The following is a 26,296-nucleotide window of genomic DNA, read 5'->3' on the forward strand; positions in this document are numbered from 1 at the left end:
TCAACCTTCCAAAACTTCTATTTTTCCAACATTCACTGAAATTCTTCAAATTACCCTACGGACCTCGGAATCCAAATCCGGACACACGGCAAAGTCCAACATCACCATATGAAGCTGTTGAAATCATCCAAATCCAATTCCTGAGTCGTTTGCACAAAATCCAAATTTCGATCAACACTTACCGCTTAAACTTCCAAAACTAGAATGAAAATAACTTGGCACCATGCTGCTGATCAAATAAGTCATTAATTCTTGGCAGTGGATATTTATTCTTAATAGTAGCTTTGTTCAACTGCCAATAATCTATATACATTCACATTGAACCATCTTTCTTCTTAACAAATAATACTGGGGCACCCTAGGGCGAGACATTGGGTCTAATGAATCCCTGATCAAGCAAGTCTTGTAACTGCTCCTTCAATTTTCTCAACTCCGACGGGGCCATACGGTATGGTGGAATAGAAATGGGTTGAGTGCCCGGAGCCAAAGCAATACAGAAGTCAATATCTCTGTCGGGTGGCATTCTCGGCAAATCTGCAGGAAATACGTCTGGAATTTCACGAACAACTTTTACTGAGTTCATAAAAGAAACATCCGCACTGGGATCGCGAATATAAGCCAAATAGGCTAGGCACCCTTTCTCGACCATACACCGAGCTTTCATATAAAAAATAACCCTGCTGGTAGAATGACCAGGAATTCCTTTCCACACTAACTGAGGTAACCCCGACATGGCTAGGGTCATTGTCTTGGCATGCCAATCCAATATAGCATGATAAGGTGACAGCCAATCCATACCCAAGATGACATCAAAATCTACCATATCGAGACGTAGAAGATTCACACTAGTCTTAAGACTACCAATAGTAACCACACACGAATGATAGACATGATCTACTACAACAGAGTCTCCCACCGGTGTAGATACACACACAAAAGCACTTAGAGAATCACAAGGCACAACAAAATATGAAGAAAAATAGGAGGACACATAGGAATAAGTAGATCCTGGATCAAATAGAACTGAAGCATCTCTATGGAAAACTGGAATAACACCTGTGATCACAACATCAGATGGCTCGGCCTCAGGCCTAGCCAAGAATCATCCCGAAGTGCCAAACATGTGCGATCGCGAGGAAGGAAATTTTGATGGCCCAAGAATTGAGCTAACCGAACACATGAAGCAGTACGCAAATGCGAAGAAGTGAAATGCAGACTTACGCAATCGCAGACAGAAGCATGCGAACGCGAAGAGTAAATATTTCATCCTCCAAAATTACACTACGCGAACGGGGATACACGGACGCAAACGCGAACGCGATGAAGGAAACCAGCTGACAGAATCAGCAGTTCTAAAACTTGAAGAAATGGTCCGTAGCCCATCCGAAGTACACCCGAGGCCCCCGGGACCCCGTCTAAACACACCAACAAGTTCCATAACCTAACATGGCCTCGCTCGAGGTCTTTGATCAAACAACATCGAAACTACGAATCACACCATGAATCGAACTCGTGAACTTTCAAATCATCCAACTTCTAAAACACGCGCCGAAACCTATCAAATCAACCCGGAATGACGTCAAATCTTTCAAAAAGGTCCCAAATGACATAACGGATCTGTTCCAACTCTCGGAATCGCATTCCAACCCCGATATAACCAAAGTCAACTCTTGGTCAAAGCTCTCAACCTTCCAAAACTTCTATTTTTCCAAATTTCACTGAAATTCTTCAAATTACTCTACGGACCTCCGAATCCAAATCCGGACACAGGGCAAAGTCCAACATCACCACATGAAGCTGTTGAAATCATCAAAATCCTATTCCTGAGTCGTTTGCAGAAAATCCAAATTTTGATCAACACTTACCGCTTAAACTTCCAAAACTAGAATCATTCTTCCAAATTGACTGTGAATCATCCGGTCACTGAACTCAACCACGGATGCAAATCATAACACATAATACGAAGCTGCTCAAAACCTTATGCCGCCGAACGGGACTTTAATTCAAAAAATGATCGGCTAGGTCGTTACATCCTCCCCCTCTTAAACAAATGTTCGTCCTCGAGTGTGCCAAGAATCATCCTGAAGTGCAAAAGATGTGCGATCACGAAGAAGGAAATTTTGATGGTCCAAGAACTGAGCTACCCGAACACGTGAAGCAGTACGCGAACGCGAAGAAGTGAAATGCAGACTTAGGCAATCGCGGACAGAAGCATGCGAATGCGAAGAGTAAATATTTCATCCTCCAAAATTACACTACACGAACGGGGATACACTGACGCGAACACGAACGCGATGAAGGAAATCAGATGGCATAATCAGCAGTTCTAAAACTTGAAGAAATGGCCCGTAGCCCATCCGAAGTACACTCGAGGCCCCCGGGACCCCGTCTAAACACACCAACAAGTTCCATAACCTAACACGGCCTCGCTCGAGGTCTTTGATCAAACAACGTCGAAACTAAGAATCACACCATGAATCGAACTCGTGAACTTTCAAATCATCCAACTTCTAAAACACGCGCCGAAACCTATCAAATCAACCCGGAATGACGTCAAATTTTTCAAAAAGGTCCTAAATGACATAACGGATCTGTTCCAACTCTCAAAATCGCATTCCAACCCCGATATAACCAAAGTCAACTCTTGGTCAAAGCTCTCAATCTTCCAAAACTTCTATTTTTCCAACATTCACTGAAATTCTTCAAATTACCCTACGGACCTCCGAATCCAAATCCGGACACACGATAAAGTCCAACATCACCACATGAAGCTGTTGAAATAATCAAAATCCAATTCCTGAGTCGTTTGCACAAAATCCAAATTTCGATCAACACTTACCGCTTAAACTTCCAAAACTAGAATCATTCTTCCAAATTGACTGTGAATCATCCGGTCACTGAACTCAACCACAGATGCAAATCATAACACATAATACGAAGCTGCTCAAAACCTTATGCCGCCGAACGGGACTTTAATTCAAAAAATGATCAGCTAGGTCATTACATCCTCCCCCTCTTAAACAAATGTTCGTCCTCGAGTGTGCCAAGAATCATCCTGAAGTGCCAAAAATGTGCGATCGCGAAGAAGGAAATTTGATGGTCCAAGAACTGAGCTACCCGAACACGTGAAGCAGTACGCGATGAAGTGAAATGCAGACTTAGGCAATCGCGGATAGAAGCATGCGAATGCGAAGAGTAAATATATCATCCTCCAAAATTACATTACGCGAACGGGGATACACGGACGCGAACACGAAGGCGATGAAGGAAACCAGATGACAGAATCAGCAGTTCTAAAACTTGAAGAAATGGCCCGTAGCCCATCCGAAGTACACCCGAGGCCCCCGGGACCCCGTCTAAACACACCAACAAGTTCCATAACCTAACACGGCCTCGCTCGAGGTCTTTGATCAAACAATGTCGAAACTACGAATCACACCATGAATCGAACTCGTGAACTTTCAAATCATCCAACTTCTAAAACACGCGCCGAAACCTATCAAATCAACCCGTAATGACGTCAAATTTTGCAAAAAAATCCCAAATGACATTACGAATCTGTTCCAACACTTGGAATCGCATTCCAACCCTGATATAACCAAAGTCAACTCTTGGTCAAAGCTCTCAACCTTCCAAAACTTCTATTTTTCCAACATTCACTGAAACTCTTCAAATTACCCTACGGACCTCCGAATCCAAATCCGGACACACGGCAAAGTCCAACATCACCACATGAAGCTGTTGAAATCATCAAAATCCAATTCCTGAGTCATTTGCACAAAATCCAAATTTCGGTCAACACTTACCGCTTAAACTTCCAAAACTAGAATCATTCTTCCAAATTGAGTGTGAATCATCCAGTCACTGAACTCAAACACGGATGCAAGTCATAACACAAAATACGAAGCTGCTCAAAACCTTATGCCGCCGAACGGGACTTTAATTCAAAAAACGATCGGCTAGGTCGTTACATCCTCCCCCTCTTAAACAAATGTTCCTCCTCGAATGTGCCAAGAATCATCCCGAAGTGCCAAACATGTGCGATCGCGAAGAAGGAAATTTTGATGGCCCAAGAACAGAGCTACCCGAACACATGAAGCAGTACGCGAATGCGAAGAAGTGAAATGCAGACTTACGCAATCGCAGACAGCAGCATGCGAACGCGAAGAGTAAATATTTCATCCTCCAAAATTACACTACGCGAACGGGGATACACGATCGCGAACGCGATGAAGGAAACCAGATGACAGAATCAGCAGTTCTAAAACTTGAAAAAATGGTCCGTAGCCCATCCGAAGTACACCCGAGGCCCCCGGGACCCCGTCTAAACACACCAACAAGTTCCATAACCTAACACGGCCTCGCTCGAGGTCTCTGATCAAACAATGTCGAAACTACGAATCACACCATGAATCGAACTCGTGAACTTTCAAATCATCCAACTTCTAAAACACGCGCCGAAACCTATCAAATCAATCAAGAATGACGTCAAATTTTTCAAAAAGGTCCCAAATGACATAACGGATCTATTCAAACCCTCGGAATCGCATTCCAACCCAGATATAACCAATGTCAACTCTTGGTCATAGCTCTCAACCTTCCAAAATTTCTATTTTTCCAACATTCACTGAAATTCTTCAAATTACCCTACGGACCTCCGAATCCAAATCCGGACACACGGCAAAGTGCAACATCACCACATGAAGCTGTTGAAATCATCAAAATCCAATTCCTGAGTCGTTTGCACAAAATCCAAATTTCGATCAACACTTACCGCTTAAACTTCCAAAACTAGAATCATTCTTCCAAATTGACTGTGAATCATCCGGTCACTAAACTCAACCACAGATGCAAATCATAACACATAATACAAAGCTGCTCAAAACCTTATGCCGTCGAACGGGACTTTAATTCAAAAAATGATCGGCTAGGTCGTTACATCCTCCCCCTCTGAAACAAATGTTCGTCCTCGAGTGTGCCAAGAATCATCCTGAAGTGCCAAAGATGTGCGATCGTGAAGAAGGAAATTTTGATGGTCCAAGAACTGAGCTACCCGAACACGTGAAGCAGTACGCGAACGCGAAGAAGTGAAATGCAGACTTAGGCAATCACAGACAGAAGCATGCGAATGCAAAGAGTAAATATTTCATCCTCTAAAATTACACTACACGAACGGGGATACACGGACGCGAACGCGAACGCGATGAAGGAAACCAGATGACAGAATCAGCAGTTCTAAAACTTGAAGAAATGGCCCGAAGCCCATCCGAAGTACACCCGAGGCCCCCGGACCCCGTCTAAACACACCAACAAGTTCCATACCCTAACACAGCCTCGCTCTAGGTCTCTAATCAAACAACGTCGAAACTACGAATCACACCATGAATCGAACTCGTGAATTTTCAAATCATCCAACTTCTAAAACGCGCGCCGAAACCTATCAAATCAACCCGGAATGACGTCAAATTTTGCAACAAATTCCAAAATGACATAACGGATCTGTTCCGACTCTCGAAATCGCATTCCAATCTCGATATAACCAAAGTCGACTCTTGGTCAAAGCTCTCAACCTTCCAAAACTTCTATTTTTCCAGCATTGACTGAAATTATTCAAATTACCCTACGGACCTCCGAATCCAAATTCGGACACACAGCAAAGTTCAACATCACCACATGAAGCTGTTGAAATCATCAAAATCCAATTCCTGAGTCGTTTGCACAAAATCCAAATTTCGGTCAACACTTACCGCTTAAACTTCCAAAACTAGAATCATTCTTCCAAATTGACTATGAATCATCCGGTCACTGAACTCAACCACAGATGCAAGTCATAACATACAATACAAAGCTTCTCAAAACCTTATGCCGCCGAACGGAACTTTAATTTAAAAAATGATCGGCTAGGTCGTTACATCCTCCCACTCTTAAACAAATATTCATCCTCGAATGTGCCAAGAATCATCCCGAAGTGCCAAACATGTGCGATCGCGAAGAAGGAAATTTTTATGGAACAAGAACTGAGCTACCCGAACACGTGAAGCAGTGCACGAACGCGAAGAAGTGAAATACAGACTTAGGCAATCGCGGACAGAAGCATGCGAACGCGAAGAGTAAATATTTTATCCTCCAAAATTACACTATGCGAACGGGGATACACGGACGCGAACGCGAATGCGATGAAGGAAACCATATGACAGAATCAGCAGTTCTAAAACTTGAAGAAATAGCCCGTAGCCCATCTGAAGTACACCCGAGGCCCCGGGGACCCCGTCTAAACACACCAACAAGTTCCATAACCTAACATGGCCTCACTCGAGGTCTCTGATAAAAAAACGTCGAAACTACGAATCACACCATGAATCGAACTTCTGAACTTTTAAATCATCCAACTTCTAAAACACGCGCCGAAACCTATCAAATCAACAAGGAATGACGTCAAATTTTGCAAAAAAGTCCCAAATGACATAACGGGTCTTTTCCAACTCTCGGAATCACATTCCAACCCCGATATAACCAAACTCAACTCTTAGTCAAAGCTCTCAACCTTCCAAAACTTCTATTTTTCCAACATTCACTGAAATTCTTCAAATTACCCTACGGACCTCTGAATCAAAATTCGAACACACGGCAAAGTCCAATAACACCACATGAAGCTGTTGATATCATCAAAATCCAATTCCTGAGTCATTTGCAAAAAATCCAAATTTCGGCCAACACTTACCGCTTAAACTTCCAAAACTAGAATCATTCTTTCAAATTGACTGTGAATCATCCGGTCACTGAACTCAACCACGGATGCAAGTCATAACACATAATACGAAGCTGCTCAAAACCTTATGCCTCTGAACGGGACTTTAATTCAAAAAACGATCGGCTAGGTCGTTACATCCTCCCCCTCTTAAACAAATGTTCGTCCTCGAATGTGCCATGAATCATCCCGAAGCGCCAAACATGTACGATCGCGAAGAAGGAAATTTTGATGGTCCAAGAACAGAGCTACCCAAACACGTGAAGCAGTACGCGAACGCGAAGAAGTGAAATGCAGACTTAGGCAATCGCGGACAGAGGCATGCGAACGCGAAGAGTAAATATTTCTTCCTCCAAAATTACACTATGCGAACGGGGATACATGGACGTGAACGCGAACGCGATGAAGGAAACCAGATGACAGAATCACCAGTTCTAAAACTTGAAGTAATGGCCCGTAGCCCATCCGAAGTACACCCGAGGCCCCCGGGACCCCATCTAAACACACCAACAAGTTCCATAACCTAACACGGCCTCGCTCGAGATCTTTGATCAAACAACGTCGAAACTACGAATCACACCATGAATCGAACTTCTGAACTTTCAAATCATCCAACTTCTAAAACACGCGCCGAAACCTATCAAATCAACCCGGAATGACGTCAAATTTTGCAACAAATTCCCAAATGACATAATGGATTTGTTCCAACTCTCGGAATCGTATTCCAATCTCGATATAACCAAAGTCAACTCTTGGTCAAAGCTCTCAACCTTCCAAAACTTCTATTTTTCCAACATTGACTGAAATTCTTCAAATTACCCTACGGACCTCCGAATCCAAATCCGGACACACGGTAAAGTCCAACATCACCACATGAAGCTGTTGAAATAATCAAAATCCAATTCCTGAGTCGTTTGCACAAAATCCAAATTTCGATCAACACTTACCGCTTAAACTTCCAAAACTAGAATCATTCTTCCAAATTGACTATGAATCATCCGGTCACTGAACTCAACCACGGATGCAAGTCATAACATATAATACGAAGCTACTCAAAATCTTATGCCGCCGAACCGAACTTTAATTCAAAAAACGATCGGCTAGGTCGTTACATCCTCCCCCTCTTAAACAAATGTTCCCCCTCGAATATGCCAAGAATCATCCCGAAGTGCCAAACATGTGTGATCGCAAAGAAGGAAATATTGATGGCCCAAGAACAGAGCTACCCGAACACATGAAGCAATAAGCGAACGCGAAGAAGTGAAATGCAAACTTACGCAATCGCAGACAGAAGCATGTGAACGCGAAGAGTAGATATTTCATCCTCCAAAATTACACTACACGAACAGGGATACACGGATGCAAACGCGATGAAGGAAACCAGATGACAGAATCAGCAGTTCTAAAACTTGAAGAAATGGCCTGTAGCCCATCCGAAGTACACCCGAGGCCCCCGGGACCCCGTCCAAACACAGCAACAAGTTCCATAACCTAACACGGCCTCGCTCGAGGTCTCTGATCAAATAACTTCGAAACTACGAATCACACCATGAATCGAACTCGTGAACTTTCAAATCATCCAACTTCTAAAACACGCGCCGAAACCTATCAAATCAACCCGGAATGACGTCAAATTTTGCAAAAAAGTCCCAAATGATATAACGTATCTGTTCCAACACTCGGAATCGCATTCCAACCCTGATATAACAAAAATTAACTCTTGGTCAAAGCTCTCAACCTTCCAAAACTTCAATTTTTCCAACATTCACTGAAATTCTTCAAATTACCCTACGGACCTCCGAATCCAAATTCGAACACACGGCAAAGTCCAACATCACCACATGAATCTGTTGATATCATCAAAATCCAATTCCTGAGTCATTTGCACAAAACTAGAATCATTCTTTCAAATTGACTGTGAATCATCTGGTCACTGAACTCAACCACGGATGCAAGTCATAACACATAATACGAAGCTGCTCAAAACCTTATGCCGCTGAATGGGACTTTAATTCAAAAAACGATCGGCTAGATCGTTAGTTCCTCCCTCTCTTAAACAAATGTTCATCCTCGAATGTGCCATGAATCATCCCGAAGCGCCAAACATGTAGGATCGAGAAGAAAGAAATTTTGATGGTCCAAGAACAGAGCTACCCGAACACGTGAAGCAGTACACGAACGCGAAGAAGTGAAATGCAGACTTAGGCAATCACGGACAGAGGCATGCGAACGCGAAGAGTAAATATTTCATCCTCCAAAATTACACTATGCGAACGGGGATACATGGACGTGAACGCGAACGCAATGAAGGAAACCAGATGACAGAATCTTCAGTTCTAAAACTTGAAGAAATGGCCCGTAGCCCATCCGAAGTACACCCGAGGCTCCCGGGACCCCGTCTAAACACACCAACAAGTTCCATAACCTAACACGGCCTCGCTCGAGGTCTCTGATCAAATAACGTCGAAACTACGAATCACACCATGAATCAAACTCGTGAACTTTCAAATCATCCAACTTCTAAAACACGCGCCGAAACCTATCAAATCAACCCGGAATGACGTCAAATTTTTCAAAAAGGTCCCAAATGACATAACGGATCTGTTAAAACTCTCGGAATCGCATTCCAACCCCGATATAACCAAAGTCAACTCTTGGTCAAAGCTCTCAACCTTCCAAAACTTCTATTTTTCCAACATTCACTGAAATTCTTCAAATTACCCTACGGACCTCCGAATCCAAATCCGGACACACGGCAAAGTCCAACATCACCACATGAAGCTGTTGAAATCATCAAAATCCAATTCCTGAGTCATTTGCACAAAATCCAAATTTCGATCAACACTTACCGCTTAAACTTCCAAAACTAGAATCATTCTTCCAAATTGACTGTGAATCATCCGGTCACTGAACTCAACCACGGATGCAAGTCATAACACATAATACAAAGCTGCTCAAAACCTTATGCCGCCGAACGGAACTTTAATTTAAAAAATGATCGGCTAGGTCGTTACATCCTCCCCCTCTTAAACAAATGTTCGTCCTCGAATGTGCCAAGAATCATTCCGAAGTTCCAAACATGTGCGATCGCGAAGAAGTAAATTTTGATGGTCCAAGAACTGAGCTACCCGAACACGTGAAGCAGTAAGAGAATGCGAAGAAGTGAAATACAGACTTAGGCAATCGCGGACAGAAGCATGCGAACACGAAGAGTAAATATTTTATCCTCCAATATTACACTATGCGAACGGGGATACACGGACCCGAACGCGAACGCGATGAAGGAAACCATATGACAGAATCAGCAGTTCTAAAACTTGAAGAAATAGCCCGTAGCCCATCCGAAGTACACCCGAGGCCCCGGGGACCCCGTCTAAATACACCAACAAGTTCCATAACCTAACACGGCCTCGCTCGAGGTCTCTGATCAAAAAACGTCGAAACTATGAATCACACCATGAATCGAACTTTTGAACTTTCAAATCATCCAACTTCTAAAACACGCGCCGAAACCTATCAAATCAACAAGGAATGACGTCAAATTTTGCAAAAAAGTCCCAAATGACATAACGGATCTGTTATAACTCTCGGAATCACATTCCAACCCCGATATAACCAAAGACAACTCTTAGTCAAAGCTCTCAACCTTCCAAAACTTCTATTTTTCCAACATTCACTGAAATTCTTCAAATTACCCTATGGACCTCCGAATCCAAATCCGGACACACGGCTATGTGGCATCACCACATGAAGCTGTTGAAATCATCAAAATCCAATTCCTGAGTCATTTACACAAAATCCAAATTTCGGTCAACACCTACCGCTTAATCTTCCAAAACTAGAATCATTCTTCCAAATTTACTGTGAATCATCTGGTAACTGAACTCAACCACGGATGCAAGTCATAACACATAATACGAAGTTGCTCAAAACCTTATTCCGCCGAACGGGACTTTAATTCAAAAAATGATCGGCTAGGTCATTACATCCTCCCCCTCTTAAACAAATGTTCATCCTCGAATGTGCCGAGAATCATCCCGAAGTGCCAAACATGTGCGATCGTAAAGAAGGAAATTTTGATGGTCCAAGAACTGAGCTACCCGAACACGTGAAGAAGTACGCGAACGCAAAAAAGTGAAATGCAGACATACGCAATCGCGGACAGAAACATGCGAACGCGAAGAGTAAATATTTCATACTCCAAAATTACACTACGCGAACGCAGATACACGGACGCGAATGCGATGAAGGAAACTAGATGATAGAATCAGCAATTCTAAAACTTGAAGAAATGGCCTGTAGCCCATCCGAAGTACACCCAAGGCCCCCGGGACCCCGTCTAAACACACCAACAAGTTCCATAACCTAACACGGCCTCGCTCGAAACTACGAATCACACCATGAATCGAACTCGTGAACTTTCAAATCATCCAACTTCTAAAACGCGCGCCAAAACCTATCAAATCAACCAGGAATGACGTCACATTTTGCAAGCAACTCCCAAATGACATAACGGATCTGCTCCAACACTCGGAATCGCATTCTAACCCTGATATAACCAAAGTAAACTCTTGGCCAAAGCTCTCAACCTTCCAAAACTTCTATTTTTCCAACATTCACTGAAATTCTTCAAATTACCCTACGGATCTCCGAATCCAAATCCGGACACACGGCAAAGTCCAACATCACCACATGAAGCTGTTGAAATCATCAAAATCCAATTCCTGAGTCGTTTGCACAAAATCCAAAAGTCGGTCAACACTTATTGCTTAAACTTCCAAAACTAGAATCATTCTTCCAAATTAACTATGAATCATCCGGTCACTGAACTCAACCACGGATGTAAGTCATAACACATAATACGAAGCTGCTCAAAACCTTATGCCGCCGAACGAGACTTTAATTCAACAAACGATCGGCTAGGTCGTTACATCCTCCCCCTCTTAAACAAATGTTCCTCCTCGAATGTGCCAAGAATCATCCCGAAGTGCCAAACATGTGCGATCGCGAAGAAGGAAATTTTGATGGCCCAAGAACAGAGCTACCCGAACACATGAAGCAGTACGTGAACGCGAAGAAGTGAAATGCAGACTTACGCAATCGCAGACAGAAGCATGCGAACGCTAAGAGTAAATATTTCATCCTCCAAAATTACACTACGCGAACGGGGATACACGGACGCGAACGCGAACGCGATGAAGGAAACCAGATGACAGAATCAGCAGTTCTAAAACTTGAAAAAATGGCCCGTAGCCCATCCGAAGTACACCCGAGGCCCCCGGACCCCTTCTAAACACACCAACAAGTTCCGTAACCTAACACGGCCTCGCTCGAGGTCTTTGATCAAACAACGTCAAAACTACGAATCACACCATGAATCGAACTCGTGAACTTTCAAATCATCCAACTTCTAAAATGCGCGCCAAAACCTATCAAATCAACCCGGAATGACGTCAAATTTTGCAAAAAAGACCCAAATGACATAACGGATCTGTTCCAACACTCGGAATCGCATTCCAACTCTGATATAACCAAAATCAACTCTTGGTCAAAGCTCTCAACCTTCCAAAACTTCTATTTTTCCAACATTCACTGAAATTCTTCAAATTACCCTACGGACCTCCGAATCCAAATTCGAACACACGGCAAAGTCCAACATCACCACATAAATCTGTTGATATCATCAAAATCCAATTCCTGAGTCGTTTGCACAAAACTAGAATCATTCTTTCAAATTGACTGTGAATCATCCGGTCACTGAACTAAACCACTGATGCAAGTCATAACACATAATACGAAGCTGCTCAAAACCTTATGCCGCTGAATGGGACTTTAATTCAAAAAATGATCGGCTAGGTCGTTACTTCCTCCCCCTCTTAAACAAATGTTCATCCTCGAATGTGCCATGAATCATCCCGAAGCGCCAAACATGTACGATCGCGAAGAAGGAAATTTTGATGGTCCAAGAACAGAGCTACACGAACACGTGAAGCAGTACACGAACGCGAAGAAGTGAAATACAGACTTAGGCAATCGCGGACAGAGGCATGCGAATGCGAAGAGTAAATATTTCATCCTCCAAAATTACACTATGCGAACGGGGATACATGGACGTGGACGCGAACGCAATGAAGGAAACCAGATGACAGAATCAGCAGTTCTAAAACTTGAAGAAATGGCCCGTAGCCCATCTGAAGTACACCCGAGGCTCCCGAGACCCCGTCTAAACACACCAACAAGTTCCATAACCTAACACGGCCTCGCTCGAAGTCTCTGATCAAACAACGTCGAAACTATGAATCACACCATGAATCGAACTCGTGAACTTTCAAATCATCCAACTTATAAAACACGCGCCAAAACCTATCAAATCAATCAGGAATGACGTCACATTTTGCAAGCAACTTCCAAATGACATAATGGATCTGTTCCAACTCTCGGAATCTCATTCCAACCCCGATATAACCAAAGTCAACTCTTGGTCAAAGCTCTCAACCTTCCAAAACTTCTATTTTTCCAACATTCACTGAAATTCTTCAAATTACCCTACGGACCTCGGAATCCAAATCCGGACACACGGCAAAGTCCAACATCACCATATGAAGCTGTTGAAATCATCCAAATCCAATTCCTGAGTCGTTTGCACAAAATCCAAATTTCGATCAACACTTACCGCTTAAACTTCCAAAACTAGAATCATTCTTCCAAATTGACTATGAATCATCCGGTCACTGAACTCAACCACGGATGCAAGTCATAACACATAATACAAAGCTGCTCAAAACCTTATGCCGCCGAACGGAACTTTAATTTAAAAAATGATCGGCTAGGTCATTACATCCTCCCCCTCTTAAACAAATGTTCGTCCTCGAATGTGCCAAGAATCATTCTGAAGTGCCAAACATGTGCGATCGCGAAGAAGGAAATTTTGATGGTCCAAGAACTGAGCTACCCGAACACGTGAAGCAGTACGCGAACGCGAAGAAGTGAAATACAGACTTAGGCAATCGCAGACAGAAGCATGCGAACGCGAAGAGTAAATATTTTATCCTCCAAAATTACACTATGCGAACGGGGATACACGGACCCGAACGCGAACGCGATGAAGGAAACCATATGACAGAATCAGCAGTTCTAAAACTTGAAGAAATAGCCTGTAGCCCCCGAAGTACACCCGAGGCCCCGGGGACCCCGTCTAAACACACCAACAAGTTCCATAACCTAACACGGCCTCGCTCGAGGTCTTTGATCAAACAACGTTGAAACTACGAATCACACCATGAATCAAACTCGTGAACTTTCAAATCATCCAACTTCTAAAACGCGCGCCAAAACCAATCAAATCAACCAGGAATGACGTCACATTTTGCAAGAAACTCCCAAATGACATAATGGATCTGTTCCAACTCTCGGAATCTCATTCCTTCCCCGATATAACCAAAGTCAACTCTTGGTCAAAGCTCTCAACCTTCCAAAACTTCTATTTTTCCAACATTCACTGAAATTCTTCAAATTACCCTACGGACCTCTGAATCCAAATCCGGACACACGCTAATTCCAACATCACCACATGTAGCTGTTGAAATCATCAAAATCCAATTCCTGAGTCATTTGCACAAAATCCAAATTTCGGTCACCACTTACCGCATAAGCTTCCAAAACTAGAATCATTCTTCCAAATTGAATGTGAATCATCCGGTAACTGAACTGAACCACGGATGCAAGTCATAACACATAATACGAAGCTACTCAAAACCTTATGCCGCCGAATGGGACTTTAATTCAAAAAATGATTGGCTAGGTCGTTACATCCTCCCCTTCTTAAACAAATATTCATCCTCAAATGTGCCATGATTCATCCCGAAGTGCCAAACATGTGCGATCGTGAAGAAGGAAATTTTGATGGTCCAAGAACTGAGCTACTCGAACACGTGAAGCAGTACGCGAACGCGAAGAAGTGCAAATGCAGACTTACACAATCGTGGACAGAAGCATGCGAACGCGAAGAGTAAATATTTCATCCTCCAAAAGAACACTACGCGAACGCGGATACATGGACGCGAACGCGATGAAGGAAACCAGATGACAGAATCAGCAGTTCTAAAACTTGAAGAAATGGTCCGTAGCCCATCTGAAGTACACTCGAGGCCCCCGGGACCCCATCTAAATACACCAACAAGTTCCATAACCTAACATGGCCTCGCTCGAGGTATCTGATCAAACAACATCGAAACTACGAATCATACCCTGCATCAAACTCATGAACTTTCAAATCATCCAACTTCTAAAACGCGCAACAAAATCTATCAAATCAACCAGGAATGACTTCAAATTTTGCAGGCAAGTCCCAAATGACATAACAGATCTGTTCCAACTCTCGGTATCGCATTCCAACCCCGATAAAACCAAAGTCAACTCTTGGTCAAAGCTCTCAACCTTTCAAAACTTCTACTTTTCCAACATTCACTGAAATTCTTCAAATTACCCTACGGACCTCCAAATCCAAATCCGGACACACTGCTATATGGTATCACCACATGAAGCAATTGAAATCATCAAAATCCAATTACTGAATCATTTACACAAAATCCAAATTTCGGTCAATACTTACCGCTTAAGCTTCCAAAACTAGAACCATTCTTCCAAATTGACTGTGAATCATCCGGTAACTGAACTCAACCATGGATGTAAGTCATAACACATAATACGAAGCTTCTCAAAACCTTATGCCGCAGAATGGGACTTTAATTTAAAAAACAATCGGCTAGGTCGTTACATCCTCCCCCTCTTAAACAAATGTCCGTCCTCGAATATTCCAAGAATCATCCAGAAGTCATCAAATTACTGAATGTATTCATCCAACATACACCCGCGGTTGACCCCACGTCACCCCAATCCACATAAGCTTGTTGATACAATCTCAACTGCCATTTATCCCTTCCACCAATACCAATAAGTTTTAGAGCCGAAATTTTCACCATCAGTCTGTCTCCAAAAGACCTGATTCCTACCTCTACACCTAGTATCGACCTCGACCAGCTGCAACAACCTAAGCCTACACCCACAAGGTATAACCACACAGCGTAACACATGACCCATATGCCCATAATAACATCTCTGATCACAATAGCTGCACGAAATCAATGCCAGCACTGTCCATTAGCCTCATATCCATTAGAACCCTGTTTCAACCCTCCACAACACTGACAATGATGCAAGAAACATGAATACCTCATAACTATTCACATGAATCAACAAATAACATCTAACACCATCGGGCACATACCACGTAAACTAAAACTCAAATAAGCACAGCACGAAAATGACTGAATATGTAAGGAGAAACACATAAGAGAAATATCAAACAAGACTGACAGGCACAACTCTCTATCAGTACCATCATACGAATCAATTTACAAGGAAGAATCAAGCTATATGAACAAATCACAAGGATCTTATCTGATATAACTTCCACCGCGGCATGCAGCCCAGCTCAAACATATCAAATCACATGAAATTGTGAGGGTGTCACCCTCAACTCTGAATCACAAGTATAATACACATCATACCAACTGAAACCTTCTACTAACTTAATTCTGCCAATAAAATCACAACACTTACCGAACTCTCACCCCGGTAGAGCATCTAAATAACAGGTTGTAAAACAATTACTCAGGATTCACATCAAAACCTACCGTAATGGACAACAGGAATTCACTTCTAGTCTCGTAACTCTCAATAATGAATAAAAACAAACAATAGACATGGGCTACCACTACAGAGTCTCCCAACTAGGGTAAGCACATAAGTAGAATACTAAATCACGAAACTCACCCACAAGTGAAGCAAAATAATAGGACTCACCCCGATAAGCAGAACCGAAACAAAATATGAATGTGCTCCTCTATAACAAATCGAAAGCATACCCGTATGACATCACCTGGTGCAGCAGCCTTAGAAATACTGTATGAAACACATCAACGGGCCAGGCCTCTACCTCTTGGGTGCCCTCTACTCGCCTGAATACCCCGCTATCACACATCTGTCTGGAGTCTGGGACAATCTCTCACCATATGGCTGGTATATCTACACTCAAAGCAACCTCTCTACTGACACGGATGTGGGAACTGTGCGGTACGGGTGCTCTAAGACTCATGAGTACCTGAAACACTGTGCGAAGCCTGAAGTGAAAACTAAACTCGCTAACCAACAAAACCTCTACCATGCCGTACCCTGCCTCCAAAGTAAGGACTGGTGGATCTCTCTTATCTGTGAGGCCTTCTCGCCTCCCTATCCTCTCTCTCCTAACCTTGCCTTCCCTCTCTCTCTTGGCCCCGCCTGTCCTCTCTCTCCTTGTCCCACATGCCCTCTAATCGGCGAGCGATCTCTACCACCTGCTGAAATGAAACATCTATCTCCAACACCCGAGCCATGCTAAACCGAATATCATGTTTGAGCGCCTCAATGAATCTACGGATATGGTCTCTAACTGTAGCGACCAAAGCAAGTGCATATCTGGCAAAACCACTGAATCTAACGGCATACTCTGACACTAACATAGTGCCATGGCGCAGCTGCTCAAACACTACACGCCATGCATCCCGAGGGGACTGAGGTACAAACTCTCTCAAGAACATCTCTGAAAACTGAGCCCATGAAAGTGGAGCTGCATCGGCCGGACTACCCAACTTATACGCTCGCTACCATTGATAAGATGCTCCTCTAAGCTGGAATGTAGTAAAAGCAACCCCACTCGTCTCCACAATACCCAAAGTACGGAGAATGCGATGACAATCCTCTAGAAAACCTTTTGCACCCTCTAAAGCCAAACCACTGAAAGTAGAAGGATCATATACTCTTGAACCTTGCAAGTCTAAGTTTCTCTTCCTCAGATGTTGCTGCCCTAACCACGAGCTGAACTAGAACCACAGGCTGTGTCGCCATGACACCTGGAACCTGACCAATGGGAATGTGCTACTCTGGAGTACGGGCGACGGGAGTCATAGTCCCTCCCCCGATCTGTCAAGTAGCTGGCGCAACCAAAATCAACCCCGCCTGAGCCAATGTACAAAACATGCTGGGGAACTATGCTAAAGTCTCCTGAAGTTCGGGGGTAGCAACAGGCGCCTCCGGTACCTATCCCCCAACTGGAGCTGCTGGCGGCTCCTCAACTGCTGCTCTGGTAAGTTCTCTAACTGCGTCACATGCTCCTCGTCGGCCTATGCCTCTGTCTCCAGTGACACTTGCTCCAGGAGTAGCGTCATCGATAACTGCAACCCGTGTCCTCACCATCTGTGAGAGAATAGAATGATAAAAGCTCCAACCCCGAGATCAATAAACTTGCACGATAGGAATGAAAGTAGTGAGACTATCCTAATAGTTTTGTAGCCTCTCAAAGATAAGTACAGACGTCTCTGTATCGATCCGCAAGACCCTACTAAACTCACTTATGACTCATAGCACCTATGAACCTAGAGCTCTAATACTAACCTGTCACGACCCAAATCTACCTCTGTAGGAGGTCGTTATGGCACATAGTCTTATGGACTAGGTAAACCTAACATTTAACAACAATAATAAATAACGATTGACAAATGCAAATTAGAAATCTCCATGCAAGACTTATAATACGAAGCTAATCAAAACCTTATGCCACCGAACAGGACTTTAATTCACAAAATAACCGGCCGGGTCGTTACACAACCATACCAAGGTCATTCAATTCCGACCTCAAACCGGCCTTCAAAGTGGATTATGATTTAAGAAATAAAAGGAGGAAGAATGATGAGAGTCCTAGGCGCTATTGACTTGTTTGATAGTAGCATATTTATTCTTTGGCATGTGTAGTATCTTTTCTATGTGTTAGAATTGTCATGATGCCTCGTTTGATTGGATAGCATGTCTTGTGATGCCTATATCTCATTTTCTTGACTTATGTTCATTTTGCGCTTAATGCTTAATATCTCGTGGCTTTGTAAATACTTGCATTAGTTTGAGAGTCAGAATGGTACCATCCTTAGTGACTCATGTGTCATGTGTGGTGATATTAATTTTTTACGTAGTCCATGTCATAGAAATTGTGTCTAGAACTTGTCTGGTATGTGAGTTGAAGCGAAGTTATAGGTGTTGCTCGGTTTGAAAAATAATTATTGGTTTTATTTAATTTTTTGAGCTTAATGCTTATCACAAATAAAAATTATCCCTAGTTAGCCCTTTTGATCCTATAGACTTTTATTTGGCACCCACATTACGAGCCTATACCTTTTTTGTTCTTAATTGATAATATTTTGATCTTTTTACCTCTTAAAATACTTTAAATGTAAAATAAGCGCCATACGAAGTAAGGAGATAAATTGGGTGGCTTTCGAGTAGAACCAATGAAAGGAAAAAAGGTGTATTTTTTTGTAAAATAATACACCACTAGAGAAAATTATAAAAGAAAATTAATAGTTGAAGAAACAAAAAGACAAAAAGAAAATTCTGGAAAAGAAAATGAAGAAGAAACAAATTAGTAGCTCTCTTATCTCTCATGAAAAACCCTAAACTTGACGCCTAAGCCTAGCTTCCATGAAAACCCACTCGACGCATGAGAGAGAGGAGAGAGCTCTGGCGATTGGCGATTTGCGACGACTGAAAGTCGAAGCTCGAGTAGCTCTTCAATGGCTGCCCAGGACACTGGCCAACCTCCTCCTGAGGTTGGTTAGTCATCTTCCCCCTCTCCACAGTCATTAACGACCACCCAAAACATAAATCCAATCCAGAATTATGTGAAACTACTTCAACCAGCTTCATTAAATGCGCCCATGCAGCAACAACCTAACGTAGCCCTAAAACCTATTGAATACCTTCATGGAGAACCAATCATACATTGGAAGAAGAAAGAAGTACGTCAATTCATCGCTCAACAAGGATTAAACATGGCAGTCTTGGGAAAATTCTCAGATGGTAAGCCTGGGATTACTGATTTACGTAAATCTATACCAATTCAATGTGAACTAAAAGGGCAGTGTTCAGTTGGATTGATAGAGGATAGTCATGTGTTGATTAAGCTCTCATTAATGGAGGATTAAATTCATCTTTTGTCAAAACCAGCTTTTTATTTAAAAATACAAAATGAGATGTGACAGATGCATTGTACTAAGTGAAATCCATGGTGGAAACCTAATGAGGAAACTCCTGTTGCATTGCTTGGATTGCATTTCAAGATTTACCACCTAACTTCTTTGGCAAGGAGGTGTGTTCTCTCTTGCTAGGGCAGTAGGAATGCCACTTCATGTTGATTTGGCTACTCAAAATGGAACTCGTCCAAGTTGTGCTAAAGTGAAGGTTGAGGTGAATTTGTTATCAAATTTTCCTCAAAGGATAAAAATTGTAGAGGAGGAGGATGAATCTGGACCTGAGAAGTTTAAATGGATCAAAATTAGGTATGATTATATGCCTAAGTACTATAAATCATGTAAGAAAAAAGGTCACAAAGAAGAGGAGTGCTGGGTTATTAACCCAGAATTGAGGCAGTTTCAGGATCAAGGCAATGATAAGAAGAATTATCAAGAGATAATTGGCACAACTACTGCTTCTACAACGGTGTTAGCGAGTGGAAAATTTGTGGGGAAACCTGTTGCAAATCCAGCTAAGCGGAAGTGCATGCAGGCAAGAAAAATTAAATATCAACATGATAAGAGGGGCTATATCATTGCTAATACAAAGGATAAGGAAATCAACAATGGTAAGGGAAAGGATAGAGTTGAGGCAGTGATCACCAATAACAAATTTGATGCTTTGGAGGAGGAGGAAAATGATCAACCAATTTTGATAATTATGGATGGCAAGGTTGATGATAATGGAAATAAAAATGTGAAGGAACAATCAACCAAGGGTTCCAATAAGGTGAAAGAATAGGAGAATAAGAAGAAGAAGGCTGGAGATTCAACCTTAAATCCTAAGTCTACTGGGATTAACGTTGGTGAATCAGTGAAGGAGTTGGAGAAGGTAAACAATTCCAGTTTGCTTAATAAAGAGGCTAGGGATCAAAATGTTGAGAATATTTCCTTAAATAAAGGAGAGGTTGATGCTAGACGTGTTAAGAAGGAAGCAGTTGAAGTTGAAAATAAGGAAAGGGAGGCAGCTTACAAGGGAAACAATTTGAATCCCACTCCAACTGGGATCCAATCGCCAGGTGTGAAAGGTACTCAAGAATTAGCTAAGGCTAGTTCTCTTATTCCTAGTGAGGCAGGGATTGATGAGGGGGCTAGAAAATAATCCACAATTGAGTGGGTGCATAGAAGGTTTGGTACAAGAAAGGAGGAACTAAGGGAACTTAATGTGACAACAAACCACTCTTGCCATGAAATACCATCTCAAACGTATAATGATTATGGACAACTGGAGGACCATAATGAGGTTAATTCTGGAAAGGCTCTATGGAGTGATAAAGTTGAAGATATGGAAGCTCAGTTAGACACAACAAATACAACAGGAGATGAAGAAAAGAAGGACAATAATCATACACAAGAAACTGGCATTTTGGAGGTAGCTACAGTAAACCCTAGCAGTCCAACAACTAGCGTTCATGATAATTCGAGTTATAAGGTGAAACAATCAGCTCCATCAACTAGAGGTGATAAAGGGACATTAAAAGAACATGGAAATCAAGGAGGATCAGCTACTGCGCCATTAACCATGAAACAAGCCAATGGAACAGTAAACCCTAGGAATTCTGGGGAGATTTTTGCCATTGTTAATGGGGTTCCGGTGTATGAATTAAGGAGTGATCAAGTTGGGAATGTCAATATGGAGGTAGTGAAGGATACAGTGGGGTTAGACCACCAAACATTCGAGGGGAAGATTGGTGATCTCAATGGAAAAGTGTTTTCTGGGAATTCTGCTGCAGTGAACCCTAGTTTGGGTTTTGTGTATGAGCTTCAATTAAAGATGATGTAGGAGACTCTGGGGATTATGGAGAGGAATTCTGAACTAAATGAGGTATCTTTGAGGACTCAAGATCAAATTTAGCAAGCCATAGTGCCTAAGGAGATTGGGAAACATGAAACACTGCCCATGGCATGTGCTTCTGGGACTGGATCACCAATGCAGATCCAAATCAATGTGACATTAAAGTCTCCTAATCAGATTCTACATGATATAATCACTCACAATGAGATGCCAGTTGATATTCAAAATGCCTTGGTGGATCAACAACAATAACATGAAGAAGAGGGTGATGATGAATAAACTGTTGGGAACTTTAAGGCAGTTGCAAGGGAAGGGGATTTATCACCGAGGGCAACTGATAGAAGTGGAAAGAAAGGAAGGAAGCAATCACAAGCAAAGGAGCCACTGCCACCTACTAGAATTTTGCCCAAGAGGGCACCTCAACAACAAGATGATGATCAAAACCTTGATATGGAACATAAGGTCTATTAAGACACAACAGGGCTTTCAGAGGGTTATAAATATGCAAAGGGAACATGGATTTTTCATTGTTGCACTCATGGAGCCACTTCAAAAGAAAAGGTATATTCAGAATTATAGAAGGAGATTGGGAATGGAAGCTGCAATTTCAAATATGAATGTGAAGATATGGTTATTCTTTGATGTTGTGGTGGAATGGGACTTATTGATTGATACTAAGCAGCAGATGACCATCAGGGTGTATCGTCAAGCTATAGGTAAGTACATTATGATGACATTTGTGCATGCAAAGTGTTCATCACTGAAAAGGCTAGAATTGTGGGAGAATTTATATTATCTTGCTAGTGATATGGAACTTCCTTGGTTGGGGGGGGGGTATTTCAATGTGGTTCTTGGTGAAGAAGAGAAGATAGGAGGATTGCATGTTTATCCTCCAGAATATGAAGCTTTTTCCTTTTGTATTAATTCTTGTGGACTATTTGATCTTCATTACAAGGGTAGCTCTTTCACTTGGTGTAATGGAAGGCCAAATGAAGAATGTATATTCAAACATTTGGACAGAATCCTTGTGAACTTGACTTTCCAAACTCTATTCCCCAATATAGTGGTGGAGCATCTCATTAGAACAGGCTCAGATCATGCTCCACTCTTGATGCGTTATGGAGAGGAGGCAATGCAATTTGTTAAACCATTCACGTTCTTGAATTTCTGGACCAAATATGAAATCTTTATGGAGGTTGTGAGACATAATTGGATGGTTGATTTTATTGGGATCCTTCTTTGATGTTCAAGAAGAAGTTAAAGAGGGTTAAGATTGCTCTTTCTAAATGGAGTAAACTCACCTATGGTGATATATTCAAGTAGTTAGATATTAGGGAAGATGTGGTAAGAATCAAGGAGAAGTTATTTGAAGAAGCACCTACAGTGGAGAATAGAATAGTACTTCAATAAACTTAAGTTGAGTTGAAGAAGTACTTAAGTATTGAAGAGCAGTACTAGAAGCAAAAAGCAGGAATGACATGGTTTGAAGAAGGGGAGAGAAACACTAGGTTTTTCCATAACCATGTCAATAGTAAAAGGTAGAAGCTTTAATTGAAAAGAATTCAGAATAGTGATGGTGCATGGATTGAGTCTCAAGATTTGTTGGTTGATACTGCAGTTGATGTTTTTCCAGAAGCAGTTTACTAAAGTGGCTGATCCTACAAGATTTGAACTTCTAAATAATGTGCCTTCAATGGTGAAAAGTGAGCAGAATCTAGAGCTTTGCAGAATTCCTTCTAGAGAGGAGGTGAAGGCAGCAGTATTTGCATTAAGTAGTGAGAGTGCAAGTGGCCCAGATGGCTTCTCTGGCTTGTTCTTTCAAGCATGCTAGGATATTGTAGGGGAAGACATTCATAACATGCTGATTTTGTTTTATGGTGGAAGCTCTTTGCTAAAGTCCATAACACATACAAATCTTGTTTTGCTGTCTAAAAAACTTGTGGTCCAAACATTCTCAGATCTTAGACCTATAAGTCTGAGCAATTTTATAAACAAATTGTTTTCAAGGGTGGTTCATGATAGGTTGGAGAAGATACTGTCTTCCTTGATCTCTACAAATCAGTCTAGATTTGTAAAGGGGAGATGTATTTTTGAAAACATCTTGCTGACTCAGGCGATTGTAACTGACATAATATTGAGGGCAAAACCTGCTAATGTTGTTATCAAACTGGATATGGCAAAGGCTTATGAAAGGGTGTCACAGAAGTACTTGATGCATGTGTTAAGGAAAATGGGATTTGTAGAATATTTTATCAATATGGTGTGGAATTTGATTGCAAACAACTAGTATTATGTTCTCATTAATGGGAAAACTTTTGGCTTCTTTCATTCAACAAGGAGTGTCAAGCAAGGAGATCATTTATCTCCAGCTTTGTTTATTCTCTCAGCAGAAGGTTTGTCTAGGTCCCTGAATAAGCTATTCAAAGATAGGCAGTTTAAAGGATTTGGCATGCCTAAGTGGTCTAATCCATTGAACCACTTAGCTTATGGTAATGATAGTATCATCTTTGCCTTTGCTGATCCATATTCATTATAGAAGATAATTGAGGTTTTGGCAAATTATCAGCACACTTCTGGCCAGTTGATCAACAAGGCAAAGAGTTCTTATTACATGCATGCTAATGTAGCTAGAGATTTGGTGAATACAGTAGGAACTATCACTGGTTTCTCAAAGGGTGAATTCCCTTTTTCATATCTTGGCTGCCCAATATTTTACACAAGAAGAAGGAAGGAGTACTATAATGACTTGATAAAAATGGTGAAGGGAAAGCTGCATTCTTGGAAGGGAAAGTTATTGTCCTATGGGGGGAAATCTGCACTGATTTCTAGTGTTTTGGAAAGTATGCCCACTCACATTCTTTCTATACTTGATCCACTAAATAATGTGCTTGAACACTTACACAAAACCTTTGTTAGGTTTTTCTGGAGTAATAAGGAAGAAGGCAGGTATAGACACTAGACAAAGTGGCAGAACCTATGCCTGCCTAAGGAGGAGGGGTGTAGGTTTTAGATCCTTGGTTGATGTCTCTAAAGCTGTATTTGCTAAGTTGTAGTGGAGGTTTAGAACTACCAAATTCTTATGGTCAAATTTTATGTAGAATAAATACTGTAAAAAAGAACTACCAACTATAGTTCAATTTAGGGAAGACTCTCATGTTTGGAGGAAGATGTTAGAAGCAAGAGAGGAAATGGAGCATGAAATCATATGGGAAATGAATAGGGGGTCGACCAATGTGTAACATGAGAACTGGACCGTCTTAGGGGATTTGTATCATGTAGTACCTCCAGAATTTCTAATCAATGAAGAATTACAAGAGGTCACTGATTTGAGAGATGAAGAAGGCTGGAATGATCAACTTTTGGATTAGTCCTTCCCACTGGACATTGCAGATCATATTAGACAAGAAGTGCATTTTGCTAATACTGATGACTACCGAGATACTCCAAGATGGATTCCTACATCTTCATATAGGTTTACTGTTAGTAGTGCATGGATAATTTTGAGACATAGGGAGCCAATCAATCCTGAATGTGGCAAGTTGTGGACTACGGGCTTACCCTTTAAAATTTCTTTTTTCTTATGGAGAGTGTGGAAAGGGAAGGTGCCTACTAATGACTTTTGGAGGAGAGGTAGATACATGGTAGTGTCTAAATGTTGGTGCTACTCACAAACACATGAGGATTCATTTCAACATTTGTTCTTGACGAGTGATACTGCATCCAAGGTATGGAAAACTTTCCTTCAAGCTACAGGTTTGGTGATCAATTTGGTACAGGTTCATCAAGTAATAAGAGCATGGTGGAATGCAAAGTGTTTTCCTAAGCTCAAACCACTATTTCAAGATACCCCAGCAGTGATTATTTGGGAGCCTTGGAAGAGAAGGAATACAATGAAACATGGTGGTGTAGTGTCTTGCAATAGGGTGATACATGAAGTGAACAAGACTCTATACTCTCTTACTAGGGTGAGATATCCATGGCTATCCAAAATACCTCTATTGTGGCCGGAAATGATCAGATTTTGTTTAGGGTTATAAGCCATATGTAGTGACTAAGAGAGTGACATTGCAGCTACCTCATGAGGGGTGGTTCAAGTGCAATACTGATGGAGCATCTAGGGGAAATCCGGGTCCAAGTTCATATGGCTTTTGTGTACAATATCAAGATGGGAACTTGGTATTTGCTAAGGCAAAGGAGATAGGGGAGGCAACTAATATAGTAGCTGAAGCTAAGGCTATTATGGAGGGATTGTCATTTTGTGTGGAAAGGCAGCTGTATCCTTTGATTATGGAGACTGATTCCTTGGTGATGAGTAAGATTATTAATGATGAATGGGAAACTCCATGGTGCATAAGAGCAGAAGTGAGGAAGATTAAGAAGATAAATAGTACATATAATGTGCTCTTTCAGCATGTTCTAAGGGAGGGCAACACTGTTGCAAATATTTTAGCTAACCTAGTTTTCTCTTTTGCAAGTACAATCACATTTCACTCATTCCATGAACTGCCAATTGAAATAAAAACATTGATAAACATGGACAAATCTCAAATTCCTAACCTTAGTATTAGGATTGCCAAGAGAAAAGATCCTGACTGA

The 26,296-nt window shown here is 41.8% G+C and overlaps 1 protein-coding gene across 1 annotated transcript; it reads left to right on the top strand.

Moving 5' to 3' along the window:
* Window positions 1–24,003: 24,003 nt before the first annotated feature.
* LOC138893732 (uncharacterized) lies at window positions 24,004–26,296 on the top strand. The gene is made up of 5 exons (XM_070178386.1): window positions 24,004–24,093; window positions 24,237–24,540; window positions 25,091–25,179; window positions 25,477–25,665; window positions 25,772–26,296. Exons 1-5 carry the CDS (start codon window positions 24,004–24,006, stop codon window positions 26,294–26,296), a joined length of 1,197 nt encoding a protein of 398 aa, XP_070034487.1.

The sequence above is a fragment of the Nicotiana tomentosiformis genome, chromosome 6, assembly GCF_000390325.3.
Source record: "Nicotiana tomentosiformis chromosome 6, ASM39032v3, whole genome shotgun sequence".
NCBI lineage: Eukaryota > Viridiplantae > Streptophyta > Magnoliopsida > Solanales > Solanaceae > Nicotiana > Nicotiana tomentosiformis.